We start from the raw sequence: 20,311 nt of genomic DNA, 5'->3' as shown, positions 1-20,311 counted from the left end.
GGGACAAGAGATACCTATGAGAGGTACCAGCGGAGAGTGAAGCTATGCTATGCACTGAGGTAAAATGCTCACAACATCTGCCAGCCAGCCAGATATAACACACCAACATACTAAACGGGTTTTTATTTTTTTACCAAACCGATGAAACCGGATGAAACTGACCAAAGTTATGGGAAGTGGGCAGCAGTGGTAGTGAACCAGGGGTTATGGAAGAGGATACCAGCGGAGAATGAATCTGGGACTATGGGAAACGAATACCAGTGGGAATTGAAGCTGGACTATGGGAGGTGGGCACCAGAGGAGAATGAAACTGAGACTATAGGAGGAGGGCACCAATGGAGAATGAACCTGGGACTATGAGATGGATACCACTGGAGAGAAGCCGGGAGTATGGGAGGTGGACACCAATGGGGAGTGAACACAGAAGGTTACTTATTTGTTTCGAAATCGTTTAAATTTATGGAGTGGACAGCAGAGGGGAGTGATCCAGGGACTCATGGAAGTGAACATCAGCGGGGAGTGAACCTGGGGCTATGGAAGGAGGCTATCAGAGGGAAATGAACCTGGGACTAGGATATGCTTACCAGAGGGAATTGAAGCCAGGACTATGGGAGGTGGGTACCAAAGGTGAATGAACCTGAGACTATAGGGGGTGGGCACCAATTGGGAAAGAACCTGGGAATACGAGATTTAGATACTAGTGGAGAGTGAAGCCGAGAATATGGGATTTGGACAACAGTGGTCAGTGAACCCAGAAGGGTATTTTTTTTCTGCGAATCCTCATGTAGTCCCAGATTCATTCTCCTTTGGTATCTACTTCCCATTATCTCGGGTTCATTCCAAAATGGTGCCCACCTCCCATTGTCCTAGCTTTATTCTCTCCTGGTGTCCACATCTCTGCATCCTTGCTTTGTTCCATAGAATGTGTCCACTCCCCATAGTCACTCGTATCTGGTTTCAATCTCAGATAATTTCAGGGTATCTTCTACCTTAGCCTTAGGTTCATCTCTCATAGTCCTGGGTTCACTCGCCATTTGTGTCTCATCCTATAGTCCTGTGTTCATTTCCCTTTGGTACTCACCTCCCATAGTCCCAGGTTAATTCTCCATGGATGCCCATCTCCCATTGTCCTAGTATCACTCCCCACTGGTGTCCCCCTCTCATATTTGATGAAACTTGTGACTGACAAATTGACAGTAATGTGCTCTGAAGGAAATGCATTAGCGAGTGATAATTTCTTACCGGTCGATGAAGTCCTAGATCTACTGGCAGAGACACACTAGAAATGGTGCATGCCAGTGTGCCTCTGGGGAGGAAGGAAAATTTCTGTTTTTGGTAGACAATTCAGACTGATGATTGGGAACATAACCAAAGACAATGAATAACATTGACGAGCCGAATGAAAAGATATAACTTTATTAATAAATGATAAAGTAATGAGTGATGATCGTGATGAGTATTGATGGCTTGAGAAGAGAGTGAGTGAGAGAGAGGTTTAGAAACGGAAGTTGTTATATAATTGTTTGTAATGATGTCTTAGAGTAAAAGGTGTTATGTATTCTTATAGAACCAATCAACATCCTTTCTTCTTTTAAAAAAAATGATTATGAAGTACAGTGATATGAGATAAATTGATCCATCCATTCATTCCTTTCCCCCAAAGAAAAATATTTAAAACAAGAGATTCTCTAAATTAATTTTCACAGAAAAAAATGATGAGTCTATTAATTATTTATAATGATGTTATCTGTCATTGTTCACTTTGTTCTATATTATCCAGAGAATGGTCAATATTGAATATAGTCATTCAACCAACGAGGTTTATTTCTTATTTTTCTGTGACGTTGTTGAGCAGTATGTTCATTATTGTCAATGTTCAACGATAGTTCATATCCTGTGTGTTTTTCTTGCTGTTGAGTGTCATTAGCATGTCTACCGTCATTGGGTGATCGTACATTGGAATTGGGTGTTGCACAAGTATCGTAGTTGCGTGGATGAATATATCGTCTGTTGTGCCGGTATGCATTAGCAGTGTTGTCACCTTCGATGATATATGATTTGTTGTTTTTGCTTTTGATGATGCCTTTCTGAGCAACATTGCTGTTTAGCGGTTTGAAATAGACAGGCTGTCCAGGATAGAGTTCTGATAGTGGTTTTGCCGTTCGATCATAATGTTTTTTGATTGCGCCACGTCGGCGGTTTCTGTTGTTTATAATGTTCGGGTCAGTTTGTTGAGTTTGAAACATTGTGGGTATGAATGATCTCGTTGGTCTACCGAAAACAAGTTGGGCTGGACTGGGCATATTGTCTCTTGGTGTATTTCGAATTTCCAACATAGCTTCGTATGGGTCGGTCTTTGAGTGGAAACATTTTTTCATCATGCGTTTAATTGTTTTTACCGCTGATTCTGCTTTTCCATTTGATTGATGATGACCAGGTGAAGACATTCTGTGATCGATGTTCCAATCTTTGCAAAATGTTTTGAATTCTTCTGACTGAAATTGTGCTGCAGAGTCAGAAATTAAAGTTTGAGGTATACCGTATCTAGCAAATTGTTTCTTGAGCGTCATGATTGAGTTGGACGTGGTAATATTGGCGAATTTTTCAACTTCAATAAAGTTTGAGAAGTAGTCAACATACACGATGTAGTTTCTCTGTTCAAATTCAAAGAAATCAATTCCTACTTTTTGCCATGCCTGTGTCCCTTTGTCGTGGAGAGTCAGTGGTTCTTTCGTGTTCAATTGTTTGTATTTCTGACAGGCATCGCAAGAGATAACAAGTAGTTTGAGATCTCCATTGATGTTGGGCCAATAAACGGTTGATCTAGCCCGTCGTATCATGGAATCACATCCAAAATGAGAACTGTGTAGATGCATTTTTATCTCTGATTGCAAAGAGTAGTCCATCAGAAATATCAATGAAATCTTTGATTTGGTGATAGGATTTCAGTTCTGGAAGTAATTCATTTATTTTTGGCCATCCGCTTTGAACATATTTTATCAACGTTTGGAGAGAATTGTCTTTTTGAGTTTCTGATCTTATTTTATCCAGAGTTACGTCGCGGATTTCAGTAGCATTAATATAGTGTTCTTCTATTTCTGCACTGTCCTTCAAGAATGCACGACTGAGAGTATCTGCTAATTTTAGCTGTGATCCAGGAACAAATTCGAATTTGATGTTGTATTTGTTAATTCTCATCATCAAGTTTTGTAATCGTTTTGGGGCTTCGCCCAGAGGTTTTGAGAGGATATTTTCGAGAGGCTTGTGATCGTTTTGTATGATTATTGGTCGGCCGTAGGTGTATTGGTGAAAACGTTCCAGGGCGAATACTATGGCGAGTGTTTCCTTTTCGATTTGAGCCCATTTCTTTTGCGAATTAGTGAGAGCACGTGAAGCAAATTCTATTGGTTGACCGCGCTGAATGAGAGCAGCACTTAAACCGTCACCACTACTGTCGACTTGTAGGTAGAGTTGTTCCTTTTGATCGAAGTATGCGAGATAAGTAGCAGTTGCGATCTTGTCTTTTATTTCGTTGAAAGCGTTTTGACAAGTATCGGACCAGTTGAAAGGAGTGTCTTTGTGGGTGAGTGAACGAAGTGGTTCTGCACTTGAAGACAAGTTAGGGATGTACCGTGCAAGGTACTGTACAAGTCCACAAAAACGTCGAATGCCTTGTACATCGTTAGGAGCTGGCATTTCAGTAATTGCTTTTACTTTTTGAGGATCTGGCCTAACGCCGTTTCCATTAATGACGTGTCCTAAGAATTGTATTTCTGATTGCTGGATGCAAGCTTTTTCATCATTCAATCTGATTCGCTTCTCTTTGCATCTAAGTTTCAATGCTTTTACGTTGTTGTCGTGTTCTGTGACAGATGATCCAAATATGAGAATGTCGTCAGCAACGTTCGTGCAGCCTGATAGGCCTTCGATAGCCTCGTTTAGCCGTTGTTGAAATATTTCGCTGCTTACAGAGAGACCAAAAGGTAGTCTACGCCAACGATATCTGCCAAATGGTGTAATCATTGTGGTGAGTTCTGAGGATTCCTCATCAAGTTTTACATGATGAAACGCTTCTTTGACATCAAATTTGCTGAAAATTTTGGCGTTGTTGAGATTCGGAAGTATGTCATCGAGTGTCGGCATTTTGTAATGTTCCCGCTTGAGGGCTTTGTTTAGCTGTTGAGGGTCTAAACATATTCTTATTTTGCCGTTTTTCTTTTCAACCACAGCCATTTGGTTGACCCATGCAGTGGGTTTAGTGATAGGCTCAATTATGCCCGTTCTGTCAATCTGTCCAGTTCGTTTTTGACTTTGCTTTCAATGCGAGTGGTACATTTCGGCATGGAAGTGTTCTTGGTTTAATGTTTTCGTCGATATGAAGTACAGCAGTACCGAGGTCACCGATGTCCACTTGATCATTTGTGCTGTCATTTACATTAGCAATGAAATTTTCATGTTCGATTTTGATGAGGTTCAATTCTTTGAGAGTATTCAATCTAACAGATTGTTGAATCCATCTTCGACAACAGAGTAAGTGATGTATGTCATTTTTCCAGTTTTTGGATTTTTAGTTTTGATTTCTGCCTCACCGATAGGAGATAGTTTCTCTTTGTTCCACATGATCAATGTTTTACGTGTTGGTTTGATCTGTTGTGAAAACACGTATTTCCTCTCTATGGTGTTTATGTCCGCACCAGTATCAAGTTGGAATTTAACTTTTTTGAAGTTAACGATCATACTAGCTGATATTGCTGTTGTACCCAGCTTCATAACATAATTGTTTTCATCTTCGTCTGAGTATGAGGTGTTATGTTCGTTCTGAATCGTATGAATGCGAGAGCATTTTGATAAAAAGTGATTCATTCTGTTGCAGCTCTTGCATGTTTTATTCCAAGCTGGACATTTTTCTTTGATTCGCTCGTGACTTTTGCCACAGAATTTGCAACAGTGTATCCATTGTGTAGAGGATTGTTGTTTTTGGTGAGAGTAAGAGTGAGAAGATCGATGCCGTTGCTGAGGAAATTGAGGTTTTGAATGAGAAGATTGAGGTTTTCTAATAGAATGTCGAGACGATGAGTAATGGTTGCTTTGATGTACCTTCTGTATGGTGTGATCTTGTAGTGTCATGTTCTGTAGTTGTGTTTTGGTTGTTTCATGCGTACGACAAGTATCAATTGCTTTTTGTAGTGTAAGGTCTTGTTGTTGTAGCAGGTGTTTTCTTGTTTCCTCACATTTGATTCCAATTATGATTTTGTAACGGAGAAGGCTATCTTCAATAGTGCCGTCATTACAAGATTTTATCAGTTTTCTCAGCTCTGAGAGGTACATTTCAAACGATTCTTCCTGTCCTTGTTGTCGGGAGTTGAAAATATATCTCTCATAACTTTCATTAGTTTTCCCCACACAGAAAAGCTTAAATTTTTCAGTAATATTGTCGAACGTTTCTTCCTTTCCTTCGAAATTGAAGCCATCGTAAATATTCATAGCTGCTCGTCCGATGCAAGATAGGAGTGTAGCAGATCGTATTCTGTCATCCCCTTTTTCTAGCCCAGTAGCGATTTCAAAATTAGTCCAGTCACATTAGAATTGTCGCCAATTCGAAGCTAAATTGCCTTCCATGTTGAGTGGTCTTGGCGGAGGAATTGACATTGTTGATCTCGAAGTTGCCATAATTGCAGGGATGCAACTCTTTCAAAAGAAATAGACAAACAGTGATTGTGATAATTTAGTTGGTTATTTCCCTTGGATAGAAATTTTGGCGAGAATGTCACTTAGGAGCGATTAATTCTGATTTCCAAGAGTTATTGCCCTTGAGAGTGAGAAAATGCCATGCGGGGGGATTCCCCGGAGATAATGATGAACTTGATAGAATAACAATAATTAATTGTTTTCATTGTTAACTCACAGGACGAGTGAAGTTCTTTACGCCGCTGCCACCATGATGATTGGGAACATAACCAAAGACAATGAATAACATTGACGAGCCGAATGAAAAGATATAACTTTATTAATAAATGATAAAGTAATGAGTATTGATGGGTTGAGAAGAGAGTGAGTGAGAGCGAGGTTTAGAAACGGAAGTTGTTATATAATTGTATGTAATGATGTCTTAGAGTAAAAGGTGTTACGTATTCTTATAGAACCAATCAACACAGACAATGTCCATTCTCGAAAAGGGGGCAAAAACTGAGACTACCTGGGTGGACACAAGTGGGTAGTGAACATGGGAATATGGGAGGAGGACACCAGTGGGGAATGAACCTGGATCCATGGGACATGGGAACCCGTGGGGTGTGATGCTAGGACTATGGGTTCACTCCCCACTAGTGTACAAATCCCATATTCCCGACTTCACTCTACTCTCGTAGTCCTAGGTTCATTTTCCATTGGTGCCCTCCTCCTATAGTCTCAAGTTCATTCTCCTCTGGTGCCTGGGTGGGGTTCCTGACCTCCCATAGTGGGCAGGGAGGCACGTACTGTGTCTTCTATCTCCCTATATGTTTTCCAACATGCTTTCTGTCTTTGTCTTGGAATGAGATTACTTGGTTTTGTCCTGGCCCTGGCCAGATACCCGGGCTGGGAGGGAAACAGTCGCATGTATTGTTAGAATTTTGGGAGATGATGTTTTTTGTCTTGTAAATCATCTCTCTACTCTCTTATGCACTGTATTATGTTTAGTTTACGTATTATATATGATTTGTAAACATTTGAGTGTTGGGACCTGTGCTTGTGTCTGGATGAAACTTTTAGATGATCTCAAACTAAGTACTTTGATAGATGCTCTTGAAATCTACACCTGTTTCCTATTTGAACCCATTCTCCTTTGACTTACCTTTTCTTGGGTACTTTAATTGTAATTCTAGAATTTTTTACTATCCCATTTTCTTCCTTTTTACTGGCGCTGATATGACCTTAATGTGTTGCAAGTGCTGTAAAACACTTTAAAACAAAAAACAATCCTCTGGTACCCACCTTCCATAGTCTGGCTCCAATTCCCTCTGATATCCTCTTGCCATAGTCCCAGGTTTTTATCCTCACTTGTATACACTTCCCTGAGTCCATGGTTCACTCCCCTCTGCTTCCTACTTCCCATAACTTTGGTTGGTTTCGTCGGGTTTCTTAAAAAAGAAACACCATTTTTTTGGTGTTATATCCGTTATATCCAGCTGGCGGATGTTGTGAGCATTTTACCTCAGCATATAGCATCAATACACAATCTTCTTTCCAGTTGTTTCTGTTCGTTTCCTGTCGTTTCAGATCGTTTCCCACTGGTATCTATCTCCCATAGTCCCAGGCTCACTTCCCACTGGTGTCCACTTCCCTGAGTCCCTGGTTCACTCCCCAATACTGCCCACTTCTCATCACTTTGGTAGATTTAGTCGTTTCCGCTCATTTTGGGTATTACATAGCACCCTATTTTTCAGATCTCAGAATTTCTTTAATTGTCGGGTAGGGAATTACATAACTATTGTATTTGGAATAAGGATTGAATATGTGCATACACTGGGTGGTGGGGTAGTCGATAGCAGCACTCCTTTTGTTTTTGGGTGGGGGGAGGGGGGGGGGTGTGATCTTTTATTGGAATTGTGCTTTGTCCTAGTATACCTATAAAGAAGATCTTTAGTTTTTGTTTTGTTTGCCATCCTACGATGTTATCCAGTTGCTTTCATCCATCATGTTTGTTACACTTTCAATGTTGTCATCATTATTATGGAAAAGTTTGGGGCCTGCCTGTGGACTTTTTCAAGCTGGTTAATGGCTGTGTTCATCTGCAGTTGTATCGTTTGCTTGGTCTGGTATAGCAATGCTATTTGTAATGTTCCTTTACTGCCTTGGGCCATGATATAAGGTTAGGCTGGAGAAAGTTTACCTTGTTGATAACTTTTGTTGCAAATTTTGTCCATATGATGGTTCCATCATATTTTGCTGTCCCACGCCTTTGTGTTTTTTTCTTACTTTTCTTGATGTATTTTCTCAACATGTATGTGTTGTTTAATTGTATTAATTATTTGTAAACTTTACAATTGTTTTGATGGAATTCCATTTTTCACTCTTTCTTTCTCTCAGTCTTGGAGTTTGTTAAGGCCTTGGTGGAGAATGTCTTTGTCATTTCAGTTTTTATTCTTCTGTATAGGAATCTGGGTCTGTATGTTCAGAATATTTTGGGGCACATCATTAATATAACTAAGAACAAAAAAGTAACTTGGCCTAGAGCACTTCGAAAGTGCACTTGCTGGTTCCAAGCCCAGAAAAAGGAGAAAGGTTGGGCATAGGGTGAGCAGCCCCACCCTGTTGAAAAAGCTATAGGAACTTCAACAGAACATAATATTGTATTTACTGGCTTGAGTCGAGGAGATGCCTCCCCAGGAGATTTGGTGGGAATGGGAGGAAGTATGGCGATTGTGGTGAAAGCCGCAAGAATGTCTTGTGAGGAAGAGATGAAGTTGGCTGAAATGTCCTGGGGAGAGATGAAGAAGAAGAAGACACAGAACAGAATACAGTGGAAATGTACTGTTGAAGCCCTCTGCTCCACAGGGAATGTAAAGGATTAAATGATAATGAACAACTGTGGACCTAAAACTGTTCCACGAGGGACACCGGATAGAACATAAATTGATGGTGATATTTTGTTTCCTACCATCACTTTTTTTCGTGTGATCAGACAGGAAGAGGCTGTCCAGGAGTGTATGTATGGAAATCCCATAATGCTTCAACTTTGCAAGAAGGCTCTTGTGATGAACTTTGTCAAAATAATAATTTTTTTGTTTTTTAATTTTTTTTTTTTTTTTAAAATGGAAAAAAGTACATGTCAGTGATGGAAAAATCACTTACTCTTACTCGATGGAGTTGTTATTTTATAATATTAGATATAAATGTACATTGCTGACTTCAGTACCTAAGTTACATACAAAGTTAGTTGATATACACTATTAAGGTATTTGATGGTAACCATTCCACTATTATTTGACTCTTGGATTATATGTTTGCAGTGTAGAGAGACTTAGAGGAAATGTGTATTGTATTTCCATCTCTACTGTTCCATGTCATTGAACAACATATATATGAGATTTTTTTTCTCTATGCTTTTCTTTACAGCCGAATGGAAAAATTTGAGGTTCTCTGTGGGCCTGATGCCAAAGGCAATGCTAAAGGCCACCTATTTTGGGATGATGGAGAGAGTTTTGGTGAGTTTACGTTGTTTTATTACCAATTTTTATTTATTTATTTATTATTCTTTTTTGGGTCATTGCACTGAAATTTAATTTTACTCTTTGTATGAAGTCTGCAGTATTTTGGTTTTAATTTTCTTCTTTTTTATTCGGGATATCTTTTTAAAAAAAACCCCACAGATCTTATTGTTCTGCTTAAACAGCCATATAACAAAGAGATATGATGGGTTTTTGTAATGAATGTTCTTTTCTATTTTCAGGTACTATCCACAATTTGAAATACACAGAAGTTGAATTTATCATGGAAGAATTTGTAAGAAATTTAGCATTCAGTGAAAAAAATATATAAAAGATAGTGTTAATATACCACATTTGATTTTAAAGTGAAGCATAGAAATCTCAAAGACGCAAATCTTGAAACCACAGAAATCTTAAACATTTCTCAGTTCCTGGTATTAATCTATTTTCATAGTAATGGCAACATGAAAATCTCAAATGCTTTGTAGTAGGCCAACATAGTAGTAGTAGTAGCGTATGGCTACACCTCCAAATTTATTTCGTCAACCCAGCTTCTAAAGTCTTCCTCCGCCCTAAGGACGGTTTCGTAGCCACCATCAAATTTAGTGATTGGACAGTGAAGGACGATGTGATCGCTGGTCTCTGGGGCTGCCTGACATTTCTGGCAGGTATCACTGTTTCCAAGTTTCCATCTGCACATATTTGATGCATTTCTGCCATGTCCAGTTAAAAGGCGATTTGAGGAAATCCAGTATTTCCTGGCATTCTTGTCATTGTGTTGGTGTGTGGATATTAATAATTATATTATGAAAGTTCACCATGACTTCTAATATTGTAACACCTAGAAAGTAAAAATATGTCCGTCTGTAGTAAAATAAAAAAGGGTGCAATTAAATGTTAGAGATTGGAGGTAAATGAAAAAACCTCCTGAAAAAAAGCTTATATCTGTAAATAAAGGGAAGACTGTGAAAAAAGGCTGCAAATAAAGGCTACCCTCGTAAATAAGAAAAGTAGTCCTTCATAGCCATTAGGCCTGTGAAGTCAGAGTTTATCTCGGTTTCTATAACAGTCAACAGACAATAACAATCGCTAGCTACCCTTTGAATAGGATGCTAGTCTTATCAAAAAGTACTCTCCACTAGATTTAGCTAGTCACTTTTGGATGAATAGGGGGTCAGAAAAATATATTGATTTCACCTGGGACTGATCTCGGTCCATTTTCCCCCATGAGCTATTGAGCTATTATTTCGTTGTATAAAAATTAGGATAATTAGCCTCACTGTGGCATAATACTATTTGGAGACAGGAGGCCATACACGATTGCTCATTTTTAGAAGGACCCTTGGTACAGTAAATTGAATAGGAAAAACTTCTAACCAAGATTATAATCTTTCAGTTAATTTGTTGGACATCATTGTTTTTCTTTCATTATTTCCACCTTAATTTCTGTCAGAACTCTTTCACCACACGGGTCCTGCAATCTGGTTACAGACCTTCCTACGGCATTCGTCTTGGAAAGATATCTGTGCTAAATGTACAGAAAAAACCAGATAATGTGACATTGAATGGAAAGAAGCCTTTATTTTCATATGATGCTGATACAAAGGTGACTTTTATTGCATCAAGTAATTGTTTTTTGTCTTAAAAGTCGTTATGTAGTCAGTCCAAAGTTGACAAGATATAGCCCCTAACTATTGTGTTACTTGTTGCAGATTTTGATGTTGTCACTTGTGTACTTCATTCAACCTTAAATTTTTATAATTTGTGACCCACTATCTCCTATCCCCTTATATCTGTTTTCCAATTTTCTTTCTGTCTTTGTCCTGGAATGAGATTACTTTGGCTGTAGTGCTCGGCTGGGAGGGAAACAGTCAAATACGTAGTTATTATTTTGAGAGATGATATTTTTTTCCTTGTAAATCATCTCTCTGTTATGTATTGTTATATTTGTTATTTTGAATGTATAATGTAAGCATTTGAGTGTATTCCTCTTAGTGGGGACTTGTGCGGGTGTCTTTTAAGTGATCTCAAACTATGTACATTGATGTTGTGCTCTTGGAATCTACATCTGTTCCCTATTTGAACATATTCCCCTTTGTCTTACTTTTTCCTCAAGTCCTTTTAATTGTAATTCTAGAATCTTTTTACTATCCAATTTTTTTCATTTTTACTGGCACTGGTATGACCTAATTGTGTTGCAAGCGCCGTAAAACCCTTAAAAACAAATCAAATATCCCTACCACACAGTTGCAAAAATATCGCCTGGGCAGTAACTTAGTCAGAGTGATGACCCAAGGTTGACCTGGGGTCACGCCTCCCAAATTACGGGGAATCCCCTAGTTTGTTAAGTTACGGTAATATGGTGAATTATTTAATATCCTTGAAGTAGACATGGAAGGAAGAGATCTAAGAATTATTAGAAACTTATTTTGGAATCAAAGTGCAACCGTCACTTTAAGGAGAATTCAGTGAATTTCCATACTCCAGACAAGGTCTTATGACAGACTTATAAATGATATATATTCAGTGAATATGAAGAAGTTCAAGAGGTGTTAGACAAGGATGTGTTTTGTCACCAGACTTTTTACTATCTACAGCGAAATAATTATTAGAACTTTAGGAGATAGTCCATATTGATTGACAAGCTCAAATGGCTTGTTTGGGATTGGTTAATTTTCAATAAATTGTCAAACCTAATCTTTGTGTGCCAAAGAACTTCAAAAACAAACGTTTGGTGTTGGAATTAAAAACGTCAAGCTGACATTCGTACTCTCTCTTTTCCAAAACTATTTTCTGTATTGCAGTCCTATGGGTATAAAATGTTCTCTTTATAGTAATTACGCAATTATATTTAATATTAGTACAAATATACTTCAGCCTATTGGTAGTCGTAGTATATATAGGGTCAACCATTGAAATATGGCAATAGGATTTCTGTTTTTGAGATCCTAGCAAACAAAGTGTAAATTGGCACTGTTAAAGACAATCCCTCTATGGTAAAACCAACTTATCGTAAATAAATAATAAAGTACATTGTCTTATTTTTTATTAACCTCAAAATATCATTTCTCTTTCACAGACCTTATCACTTTTCAATTTGGATGAGGACTTGACAAAGCCTTTAAACGCCCATTGGCAATGATCACAACAAATCCATTTTCTCTACTTCTCGGATGTGTGCCTCCTAACTTTAACAATACATTTGATTTGTATGAATGTCATATTTGATTAGTACGTATATATATATGAATAGGTTCTATATAATGTAATAATTGTGAGGTAATCTCACAAAACCTGTAGGATGTCGGTAAAATTTGAATCCTATATTATTACTTATTTGAATAGAAGCACCATTTCTGAACAAAATGCAGTTTGAATTTTTAATTATCTTAATTAGGGTCCAAGTTATTCACATTTGAACGGGGGGGGGGGGGGGGGGGGGGTAGAGGGGTAAAAAATATAAACATATCTCTTACTATTATTGATAAAGCCCTTCTGTAACACAACCACAGTTTTTGATTTTATTTTCCCCCCTTTTTTTGCCTCTGCAATGTTGTACTTTAGGAAGAGGAGGTTACTGTGCGGCTCCTTACTTGCTGTTCGATTGCTCTGTAACTACTCTAGGAAAAGATGGTAATGGAGCAAGCAGGTCCTGAAACTTTCATCAATGATAGGTCTATTTTATTAGACAAATACCACCGTCTCTTTGCATCTTCCTATATTTCAGGAGGTTTCACTCCCTGATATCATTAAGGTGTTTCACTAGCTCCCCTGAAAGATTGTTTTCATCCGCGGCAGCCATGTTTTTGTCTCTAGTAATGATGTTGTTCATGATTTTCATTTTCATTTTGACTTCAATTTATTTTTTATTATAGTTTATAATATCATATTGATGACACATTATATTTCACACAGGAAAGTAAACGGAATGGAGGACTATTGCTTTGCACTTTCTTTATACATGCACACTCATTCTACTAATTGGGTGGTAGCTAGTATTCACTCATATTGACATGCGTTGGGTTTGGTAAAAATTTCCATTCTCAACATTGCATTGAAATCTTAAAAGATTCTCAGAGGCAGATTTTAGGTCAATTTTGAATGAATTTACACCTTAACAGAGCTCAGGAAAAAATTAAGTTAAAATATTTATATATTTCAAACCGTGAGAATGAAATTGGATGGATACTAAAAACGATGAAATGAAAAAACAAATAAACCCTGAAAACCATGCAGATAACGATTTTTTACCTTTTTTTGCTCGTATCTCAAAACTGGTTTGTGTGACATCTGATGGGTTTTGCCAAATAACCTTACATATGTATTTTAGACAGATGCAAACATTCAGTTGAAACCTTTCAATTATAGGTGCCAGGTGGCAAGTCTTTATTGATAGGGTTTGAATATGTCTTGGGAATTATTCCTATTTGTTGCAGTCACAAGGGGCTATTGGTCAGTACTGAGCGCTGGTTCCATTGGGTTCTTTTTCGTCTAAATATTTTGATTTCAACCATCCTTTTTTCTACTGGCATTAAATCACCTGTAATATTTTCATGTTGGTTTATGCAGAATTATTAGTTGTTTTTTTAAAAGATTATTAATATTTTTCATTAGAATCTAAGGTGCGAAAATGTGCCAAGTGCCGTTGATGAGACAAAATTTGGCCACATTTCCAACTCAACTAGGTTTTGTTTTTAGATTTTCTTTTTTTTTAATGTTTTAATGTTTTAGGAAGGGGGCGGGCGGAGGGAGGGTGTGAAGTGGCCAAGTGGTTAAGGCATTGCACTGTGATCTGGAAGGTCCTGGGTTCGAGTCCTGCTTCAGGCACTTTAGTTTTTTTCCTTTGGGAAAGATTCTTAACCCCCAATTTGCTCACTTAGAAACATGGCTGATTCCTGTTGACATTAGACATCCTGTTTGATGGATTATCTATATTCCTTCATGGAATGCCTGGGAAATGGGATCCAATTAAAAAAAAATTATTTTAACAGTTAATTCATATCACTATACCATTAGATTTAGTAAACAACACAAAGCCCGCCCTCGGTTCGCTGGCTGAATCTCGATCAGACAGTCAGCGATTGCAAACGGCTGTATTGACCTGATATATCAATGAATATCGTTCATAAAATTAGTCTGTCGAGACATCTTATTAAATAGAATGGGGTTGAAATGCTCTAGTTTGTGCATAATATTGTTGAAGAACTTCGAACCCAAACAAAAACAAGATGGTGGCCAACTTGATCTGAATAGTTTGTTAACAACAAAGAGGCACTACTATAATTATAAATTATAAATAGACATACTACAAACACCTCATGAATGAAGAGAATGACAGGGAGAGAAGTGCAGTTATACAACCGAAAGAGAACATTTGAAATAAGCAAGAATGAGGTGTGACATACAGTGCGCAAGATGAAAAGGGGGAAAGCAGTTGGACCAGACGAGATACCAGCAGAAGTCTGGAAATCACTTGGAGATGAAGGGTTAGATTTCCTGGTATGGTTATTCAACATCTTACAGAAAGAAAAAATGCCAGAAGAATGGACAAAAAGTATGTTGATTCCCAAATGCAAAAATAAGGGAGATGGTCAAGAATGTGGCAACTATAGGGCATCAAGTTAATGAGCCACACAATGAAGATATGAGAAAGAATAATCGAGAAGAGGATTAGAAAAGATGTAGACATAAGTGAAGAACAGTTTGGATTTGTTGCTAGTAAAAGTACAACGGATGCTATATTTGTTCTAAAAGTGACCGCAGAGAACAATAGAGAAAAGCAAAGAGAATTACATTATGTGTTCATTGACTTGGAGAAAGCATATGATAGGGTACCAAGAGAAGAAATGTGGCACTAAGAGCAAAAGGGGTAACAGAGAAATATATCGAAGTTATCCAAGATATGTACAAAGGAAAGAAAACACTGGTAAGGACAGCTGTTTGCTCAACTGATCCATTTAATGTAAAAGTTGGGTTACACCAGGGATCGGCTCTCAGCCCACTGCTGTTTGCAATAGTAATGGATGTTCTAACAGAACCTATTCGGCGAGAGGCACCATGGAACATGCTGTATGCGGATGACGCAGTACTTTTCAGTGATACAAAAGCTGAGGTGGAAAAGGAACTGAAGGGTTGGAGACGGGTGTTGGAAAGGAGGGGATTAAGGGTAAGCAGATCGAAGACATAGTATTTGTGCATTGGACAACAGAGAGCAGGACCACCAATAAAGATAGAAGAAGAGGATGTACCAGAGACAAACCAATTCAAATACCTAGGAACAACTGTACAAGGAGATGGGGGCAATGAGCTGGAGATTAAGGAGAGGATACAGGCAGGCTGGAATAATTGGAGGAAGGTAACTGGAGTTATGTGTGACAAACGAATTTCAGCAAAGCTGAAAGGGAAAATATATGCATCTATTGTAAGACCAGCAATGTTATTTGGACTAGAGACAGCATCTACAACAAAGAAACAAGATGAAGAAGTTGAGGTGGCAGAAATGAGGATGTTGAGATGGTCACTTGGCTGGAGTGAGAAATGAATGACTTCAAAAGTTGACTGAAATGAAGAATGTATCAATAAAGATGAGAGAAGATAGATTGAAATGGTTCGGACAAGTAAAGAGATGAGAGAGGGAGGAAATTATTGGATTTATAATTAGCTGGAAAGAGGAAAAAAGGAAGCCCAAAGACTAGATGATTGGATAAGGACGATATGAAAGAACTGGGCCTGGAGGAAGATGATGCTCTAAACCGAGATGCATGGAGATGTGGTATTCATTATGGCAACCCTGCAAAATGCGAGATAAGCTGAAAGAAGAAGAAGAAGAAGTTTTTAGTCTTTGGATAAGATTTAGAATGCTGTGAAATTTCTTAAATCTTTCGCTCATGTACTGTAATTCATGTTTTGTGATAGTTTCAAGTACCAGCTGCAGTAAATAATTACTATTTAGTATGTTGAAATGGCCTGAAATAATAATAATTTTAGCTGCATGCAACTAGTAGGTATATTTCCTGCTGGGTGGGGTTCCCGCCCTCTTATAGTGGGCAGGGAGAGGTATTTGTTGTGTCTTCTGTCCCCCTGTATCTGTTTTCCAATTGCTCTCTGTCTTTGTCTTGGAATAGGATTACTTAGTTTTGTTCTGACCCTGGCTGGAGTCCTTGGCTGGGAGGGAAACAGTCGAATGTATAGTTAAGAGTTTTGGGAGATGATCTTTTTTTTCCTTGTAAATCATCTCTTTGTTATGTAATGTTTTTTTTAAACATATGATTTGTAAACACTTGAGTTTATTCCTCTTAGAGGGATCTTGTGCTGGTGTCTGGGTGAGACTTTAAGGTAATCTCAAACCAAGTACACTGATAGCGATAGTGTGCACTTGGAATCTACATATGTTCCCTATTTATACCATTCCCCTTTGTCTTACTTTTTTCCTGAAGTCCTTTTAATTGTATATAGATGATATGACCTAATTGTGTTCCAAGCGCATAAAAAAAAACCAACAAACAAACAAATATTTCCTGGCCAAAATGACACTGTTTTGGTCAAGCCATGATCTGTTAATGTTAATCCTATCTGGACTCATCTTTTTCATAATTTGTATTTTTGTTTGCTTTTTTTTTTTTTTTTTTTAAATCCGCGACTGTGATAGTTGGTGATATGTTTATTTGTTTTTGTTTTCCGGAATTTCCTCACTGCTTGCAATTCTTAAGTCAATAACATAAACTAAAAAGTTAAAAGATTTAGATGAAGTGTTCACCTGCCCATTGCACATTACTGATCCATAGCTACTTTGTAGGGGCGGGGCTATAGGTCAATACTGACCATAGCCCTGGCCTATTTTCAATTGGGGGCTTGCCATAAAGGTAAATCGATATTCAAGTTATTTTGAAGTAATTTGACTATCAAAGAATGTTAGAGTAACTAAACAAAATAATTAAGCACTGACAAATGGGCGTTAGAGTTAGAGAGATAGTCCTCAGCACTGAAAAACAAACGTTAAAGTATATCATCAATTCTGACCAATAGGCGCTAGCAATGACTTTTGAAAGAAAAAAAATTGTTGTCCAACCCATTTCCTGCTACCCCAGAAAAAAAAATCATAGAGCTTCTACAATTTCTTTACTACAATCACCTACAGATCTAAACATTAACTTCTTTAGTTCAAGAAAACTTGTTAAAAAGGAAAGTTTGGGGCTAGATAAAATATTTTAAGGATTTTGAAGTGTATTTTAATCATACGGAAATCCTATTAATAAAGTTGTTAAATGACAGTTTTATTCCCTTAGAGAGCTTTGAGTTTTTAAAACAAAGTATATAGAATTTTAATCGTATTATTGTAGTCTGCAATCTCCTTGTGTGAGCCAATATCCAAAACGTTTGTTATGTATTGTTTCTCAACATATATATGAGTTATTATATTTTTATCAATTTGACCAGCATCACTTATACACATTACAGTTCAACATGTTGTTAACTAAATTTTTAAACAAGCAAATGCTGGGTGGGGATCCTGACCTCCCATAGTGGGCAGGGAGGTACATGCTGTGTCTTCTATTCCCCCATACCCGTTTCCCCAATTGTTTCCTGTCATTGTCTTGGAATGAGATTACTTAGTTTTGTCCTGATCCTTGCCGGAGTTCCTTGGCTGGAAGGGAAACAGTCAAATGTATAGTTATAGTTTTGGGAGATGATATTTTTTTCCTTGTAAATCATCTCTCTGTTATGCATTGTATTATGTTTAGTTTACATATTATATTGTATGATTGGTAAACATTTGAGTGTATTCCTCTTAGTTGGGACCTGTGCTTGTGTCTGGATGAGACTTTTAGGTGATCTCAAACTAAGTACTTTGACGGTGTGCTCTTGGAATCTACATCTGTTCCCTATTTGAACCAATTCCCCTTTTGTCTTACCTTTTCTTTTGTGCTTTAATTGTAACTCTAGAACTTTTTACTATCCCATTTTCTTCCTTTTTACTGGCGCTGATATGACCTTAATGTGTTGCAAGCGCCGTAAAACCCTTAAAAACAAAACAAAAACATAAACAAGCAAATTGTTTTGTAGAAGTCGTCCTTTTATCCAATAAATGTACCGGTATAGCTAAGTATTATGCAATTTTATAGTGGGATATTAAGTCCACTTAGACCAGAATGAGTGGTCACAAATTGATATGTGAATTGACAGAAGGTATACAAACAAGAAGGTTTCCTGCACGTCTAAAAGAAGCGTTTTGGATATGCAGGCCATCTGGTCACTTCGATCCTCTTGTTTTCCGAGTTGCTTTCTGATTTTTTTGTCTTGGCCCTTGGTGGAGTCCTTAGCTGAGAGGGAAACAGTCAAATGTTAAGTATTAGTTTTGGGAGATAATTTTTAAAAGATTGTTAATCATCTCTCTGAATTTTTTGTTATGTTTTCTGTTTTCTATATATTCTATAAGAATTTGAGTGTATTCCTTTCGGTGGGGTCCTGAATTGTTGTCTGGATGAGACTTTTAGGTGATCTCAAACTGATTACTCTGATAGTGTGCTCTTGGAATCTACATCTGTTCCTTATTTGAACCAGTCTTCTTTGTCTTACTTTTTCTTAAGTAACTTTACTTGCAATTTCAGATTTTTTAAACTTTCCAATTTCTTCCTGTTTTACTAGTGCTGAAATGGCCTAATTGTGTTGTAAGAATCGTAAAACCCTTCAAAACAAAAGTGCTCTTAATCTTCTGCCGGCGGGTGGTTGGATGGGAGCATCACCCTTGAACCATATACCTATGATGTTCGCATGGGTGTACGATCCGATAGTGATGTCGTTTCTTCTTCTCTTTACTAGCCTATCCTGCTTCTTTGGTTTGTGATTGTATTTTTGACAGGGGATATTTTTTTTCCTGTAAATCCTCTGCCTGTTTGTTCTTGGTTATTTATAATTTAGCTTATGATATCTTTAGGTTATGATTTTGATTGACATTTGTACTATTTTTGTTAGATTGCTTGTTTTTTTGTTTCAGCGGTCTCTCATATAACCTCAATTGTGTTGGAAGAGACCTAAAGCAACAAACAAACAAAAAAAAAAAAAAAAAAAAATCTTCTGCCTTTCGCGGAATTCTGCTTTTTCCACAGGGCTGAGAATCTTCTGCCTAAAGGGGGATTTCCGCCTAAATGTTGGTTTATCTCCGCCCATCACCATCACAATTCCGCCTTTTATTAAGACTCAACCACTACATCAACATTCCTACCACCACCAGTACTACAACCACTACCACCTCATCATCCCTACCATCACTCTACAACAACCACCACATCATCATTCCTGTCACCACTACTACAATCACCACTACATCTTCATCCCTACCACAACTGCTACTACAACCACCACCACATCATCATCCCAACCACCACTACTACCACAACCACCACCACATCATCATCCCTACCACCGCCACTACTACTACAACTACCATACCACCACATCATCATCACTACCACCACATCACTATCACTACCATCACTACCACTACGGCCACCACCACATCGTCATCCATACCACCACTACTACTGCCTCCACCACCACATCATCCCTACCACCACTACTACTACAACCACCACCACTATTAGAACTACCACCAGAACTACCACCACATCATCATCCCTACCACCACCTCCCATAGTGGGCAGGGGGGGGGGGGGTACATACTGTGGCTTTTATCCCCTTATATCTTTTTTCCAACATGCTTTCTGTCTTTGTCTTGGAATGAGATTACTTGGTTTTGTCCTGGCCCTGGCCGGAGTCCTAGCTTGGAGGGAAACCGTCAAATGTATAGTTATTGTATTGGGAGATGATATTTTTTTCCTTGTAAATCATTTCTCTGTTATGTATTATGTATTATTATATTTGTTATTTTGAATGTATAATGGAAGCATTTGAGTGTATTCCTCTTTGTTGGATTTTGTACTTATGTCCGGATGAGACTTATCTCAAACTAAGTACATTGGTGGTATGCTCTTGGAATCTACATCTGATCCCTATTTGTTCCCAGTTCCCCTATGTCTTACTTTTTCTTGGGTGCTTTAATTGTAATTCTAGAACTTTTTACTATCCCATTTTCTTCCTTTTTACTGGCGCTGATATAACCTAAA

The 20,311-nt window shown here is 37.9% G+C and overlaps 1 protein-coding gene across 11 annotated transcripts in view; it reads left to right on the top strand.

Moving 5' to 3' along the window:
• Window positions 1–20,311, top strand: part of LOC144972622 (lysosomal alpha-glucosidase-like) — a 117,924-nt gene that overhangs the window by 91,859 nt on the left and 5,754 nt on the right. For 7 of the 11 annotated variants that reach the window (XM_078914064.1, XM_078914069.1, XM_078914066.1 and 4 more), the window contains exons 17-20: window positions 9,097–9,185; window positions 9,431–9,483; window positions 10,642–10,794; window positions 12,268–12,554. In XM_078914064.1, the coding sequence (XP_078770190.1) occupies window positions 9,097–9,185; window positions 9,431–9,483; window positions 10,642–10,794; window positions 12,268–12,330 (358 nt within the window). In that variant the 3' untranslated portion in view covers window positions 12,331–12,554. Of the gene's footprint in view, window positions 1–9,096; window positions 9,186–9,430; window positions 9,484–10,641; window positions 10,795–12,267; window positions 13,422–20,311 lie in introns of those variants that run through there. The other 4 variants (XM_078914061.1, XM_078914065.1, XM_078914063.1 and 1 more) reach the window with 2 other exon arrangements.

The sequence above is a fragment of the Berghia stephanieae genome, chromosome 5 (assembly GCF_034508935.2).
Source record: "Berghia stephanieae isolate SIO BIC M18660-M18661 chromosome 5, UCSD_Bste_1.3, whole genome shotgun sequence".
NCBI lineage: Eukaryota > Metazoa > Mollusca > Gastropoda > Nudibranchia > Aeolidiidae > Berghia > Berghia stephanieae.
This window is presented reverse-complemented; position numbering and strand designations above follow the sequence as displayed.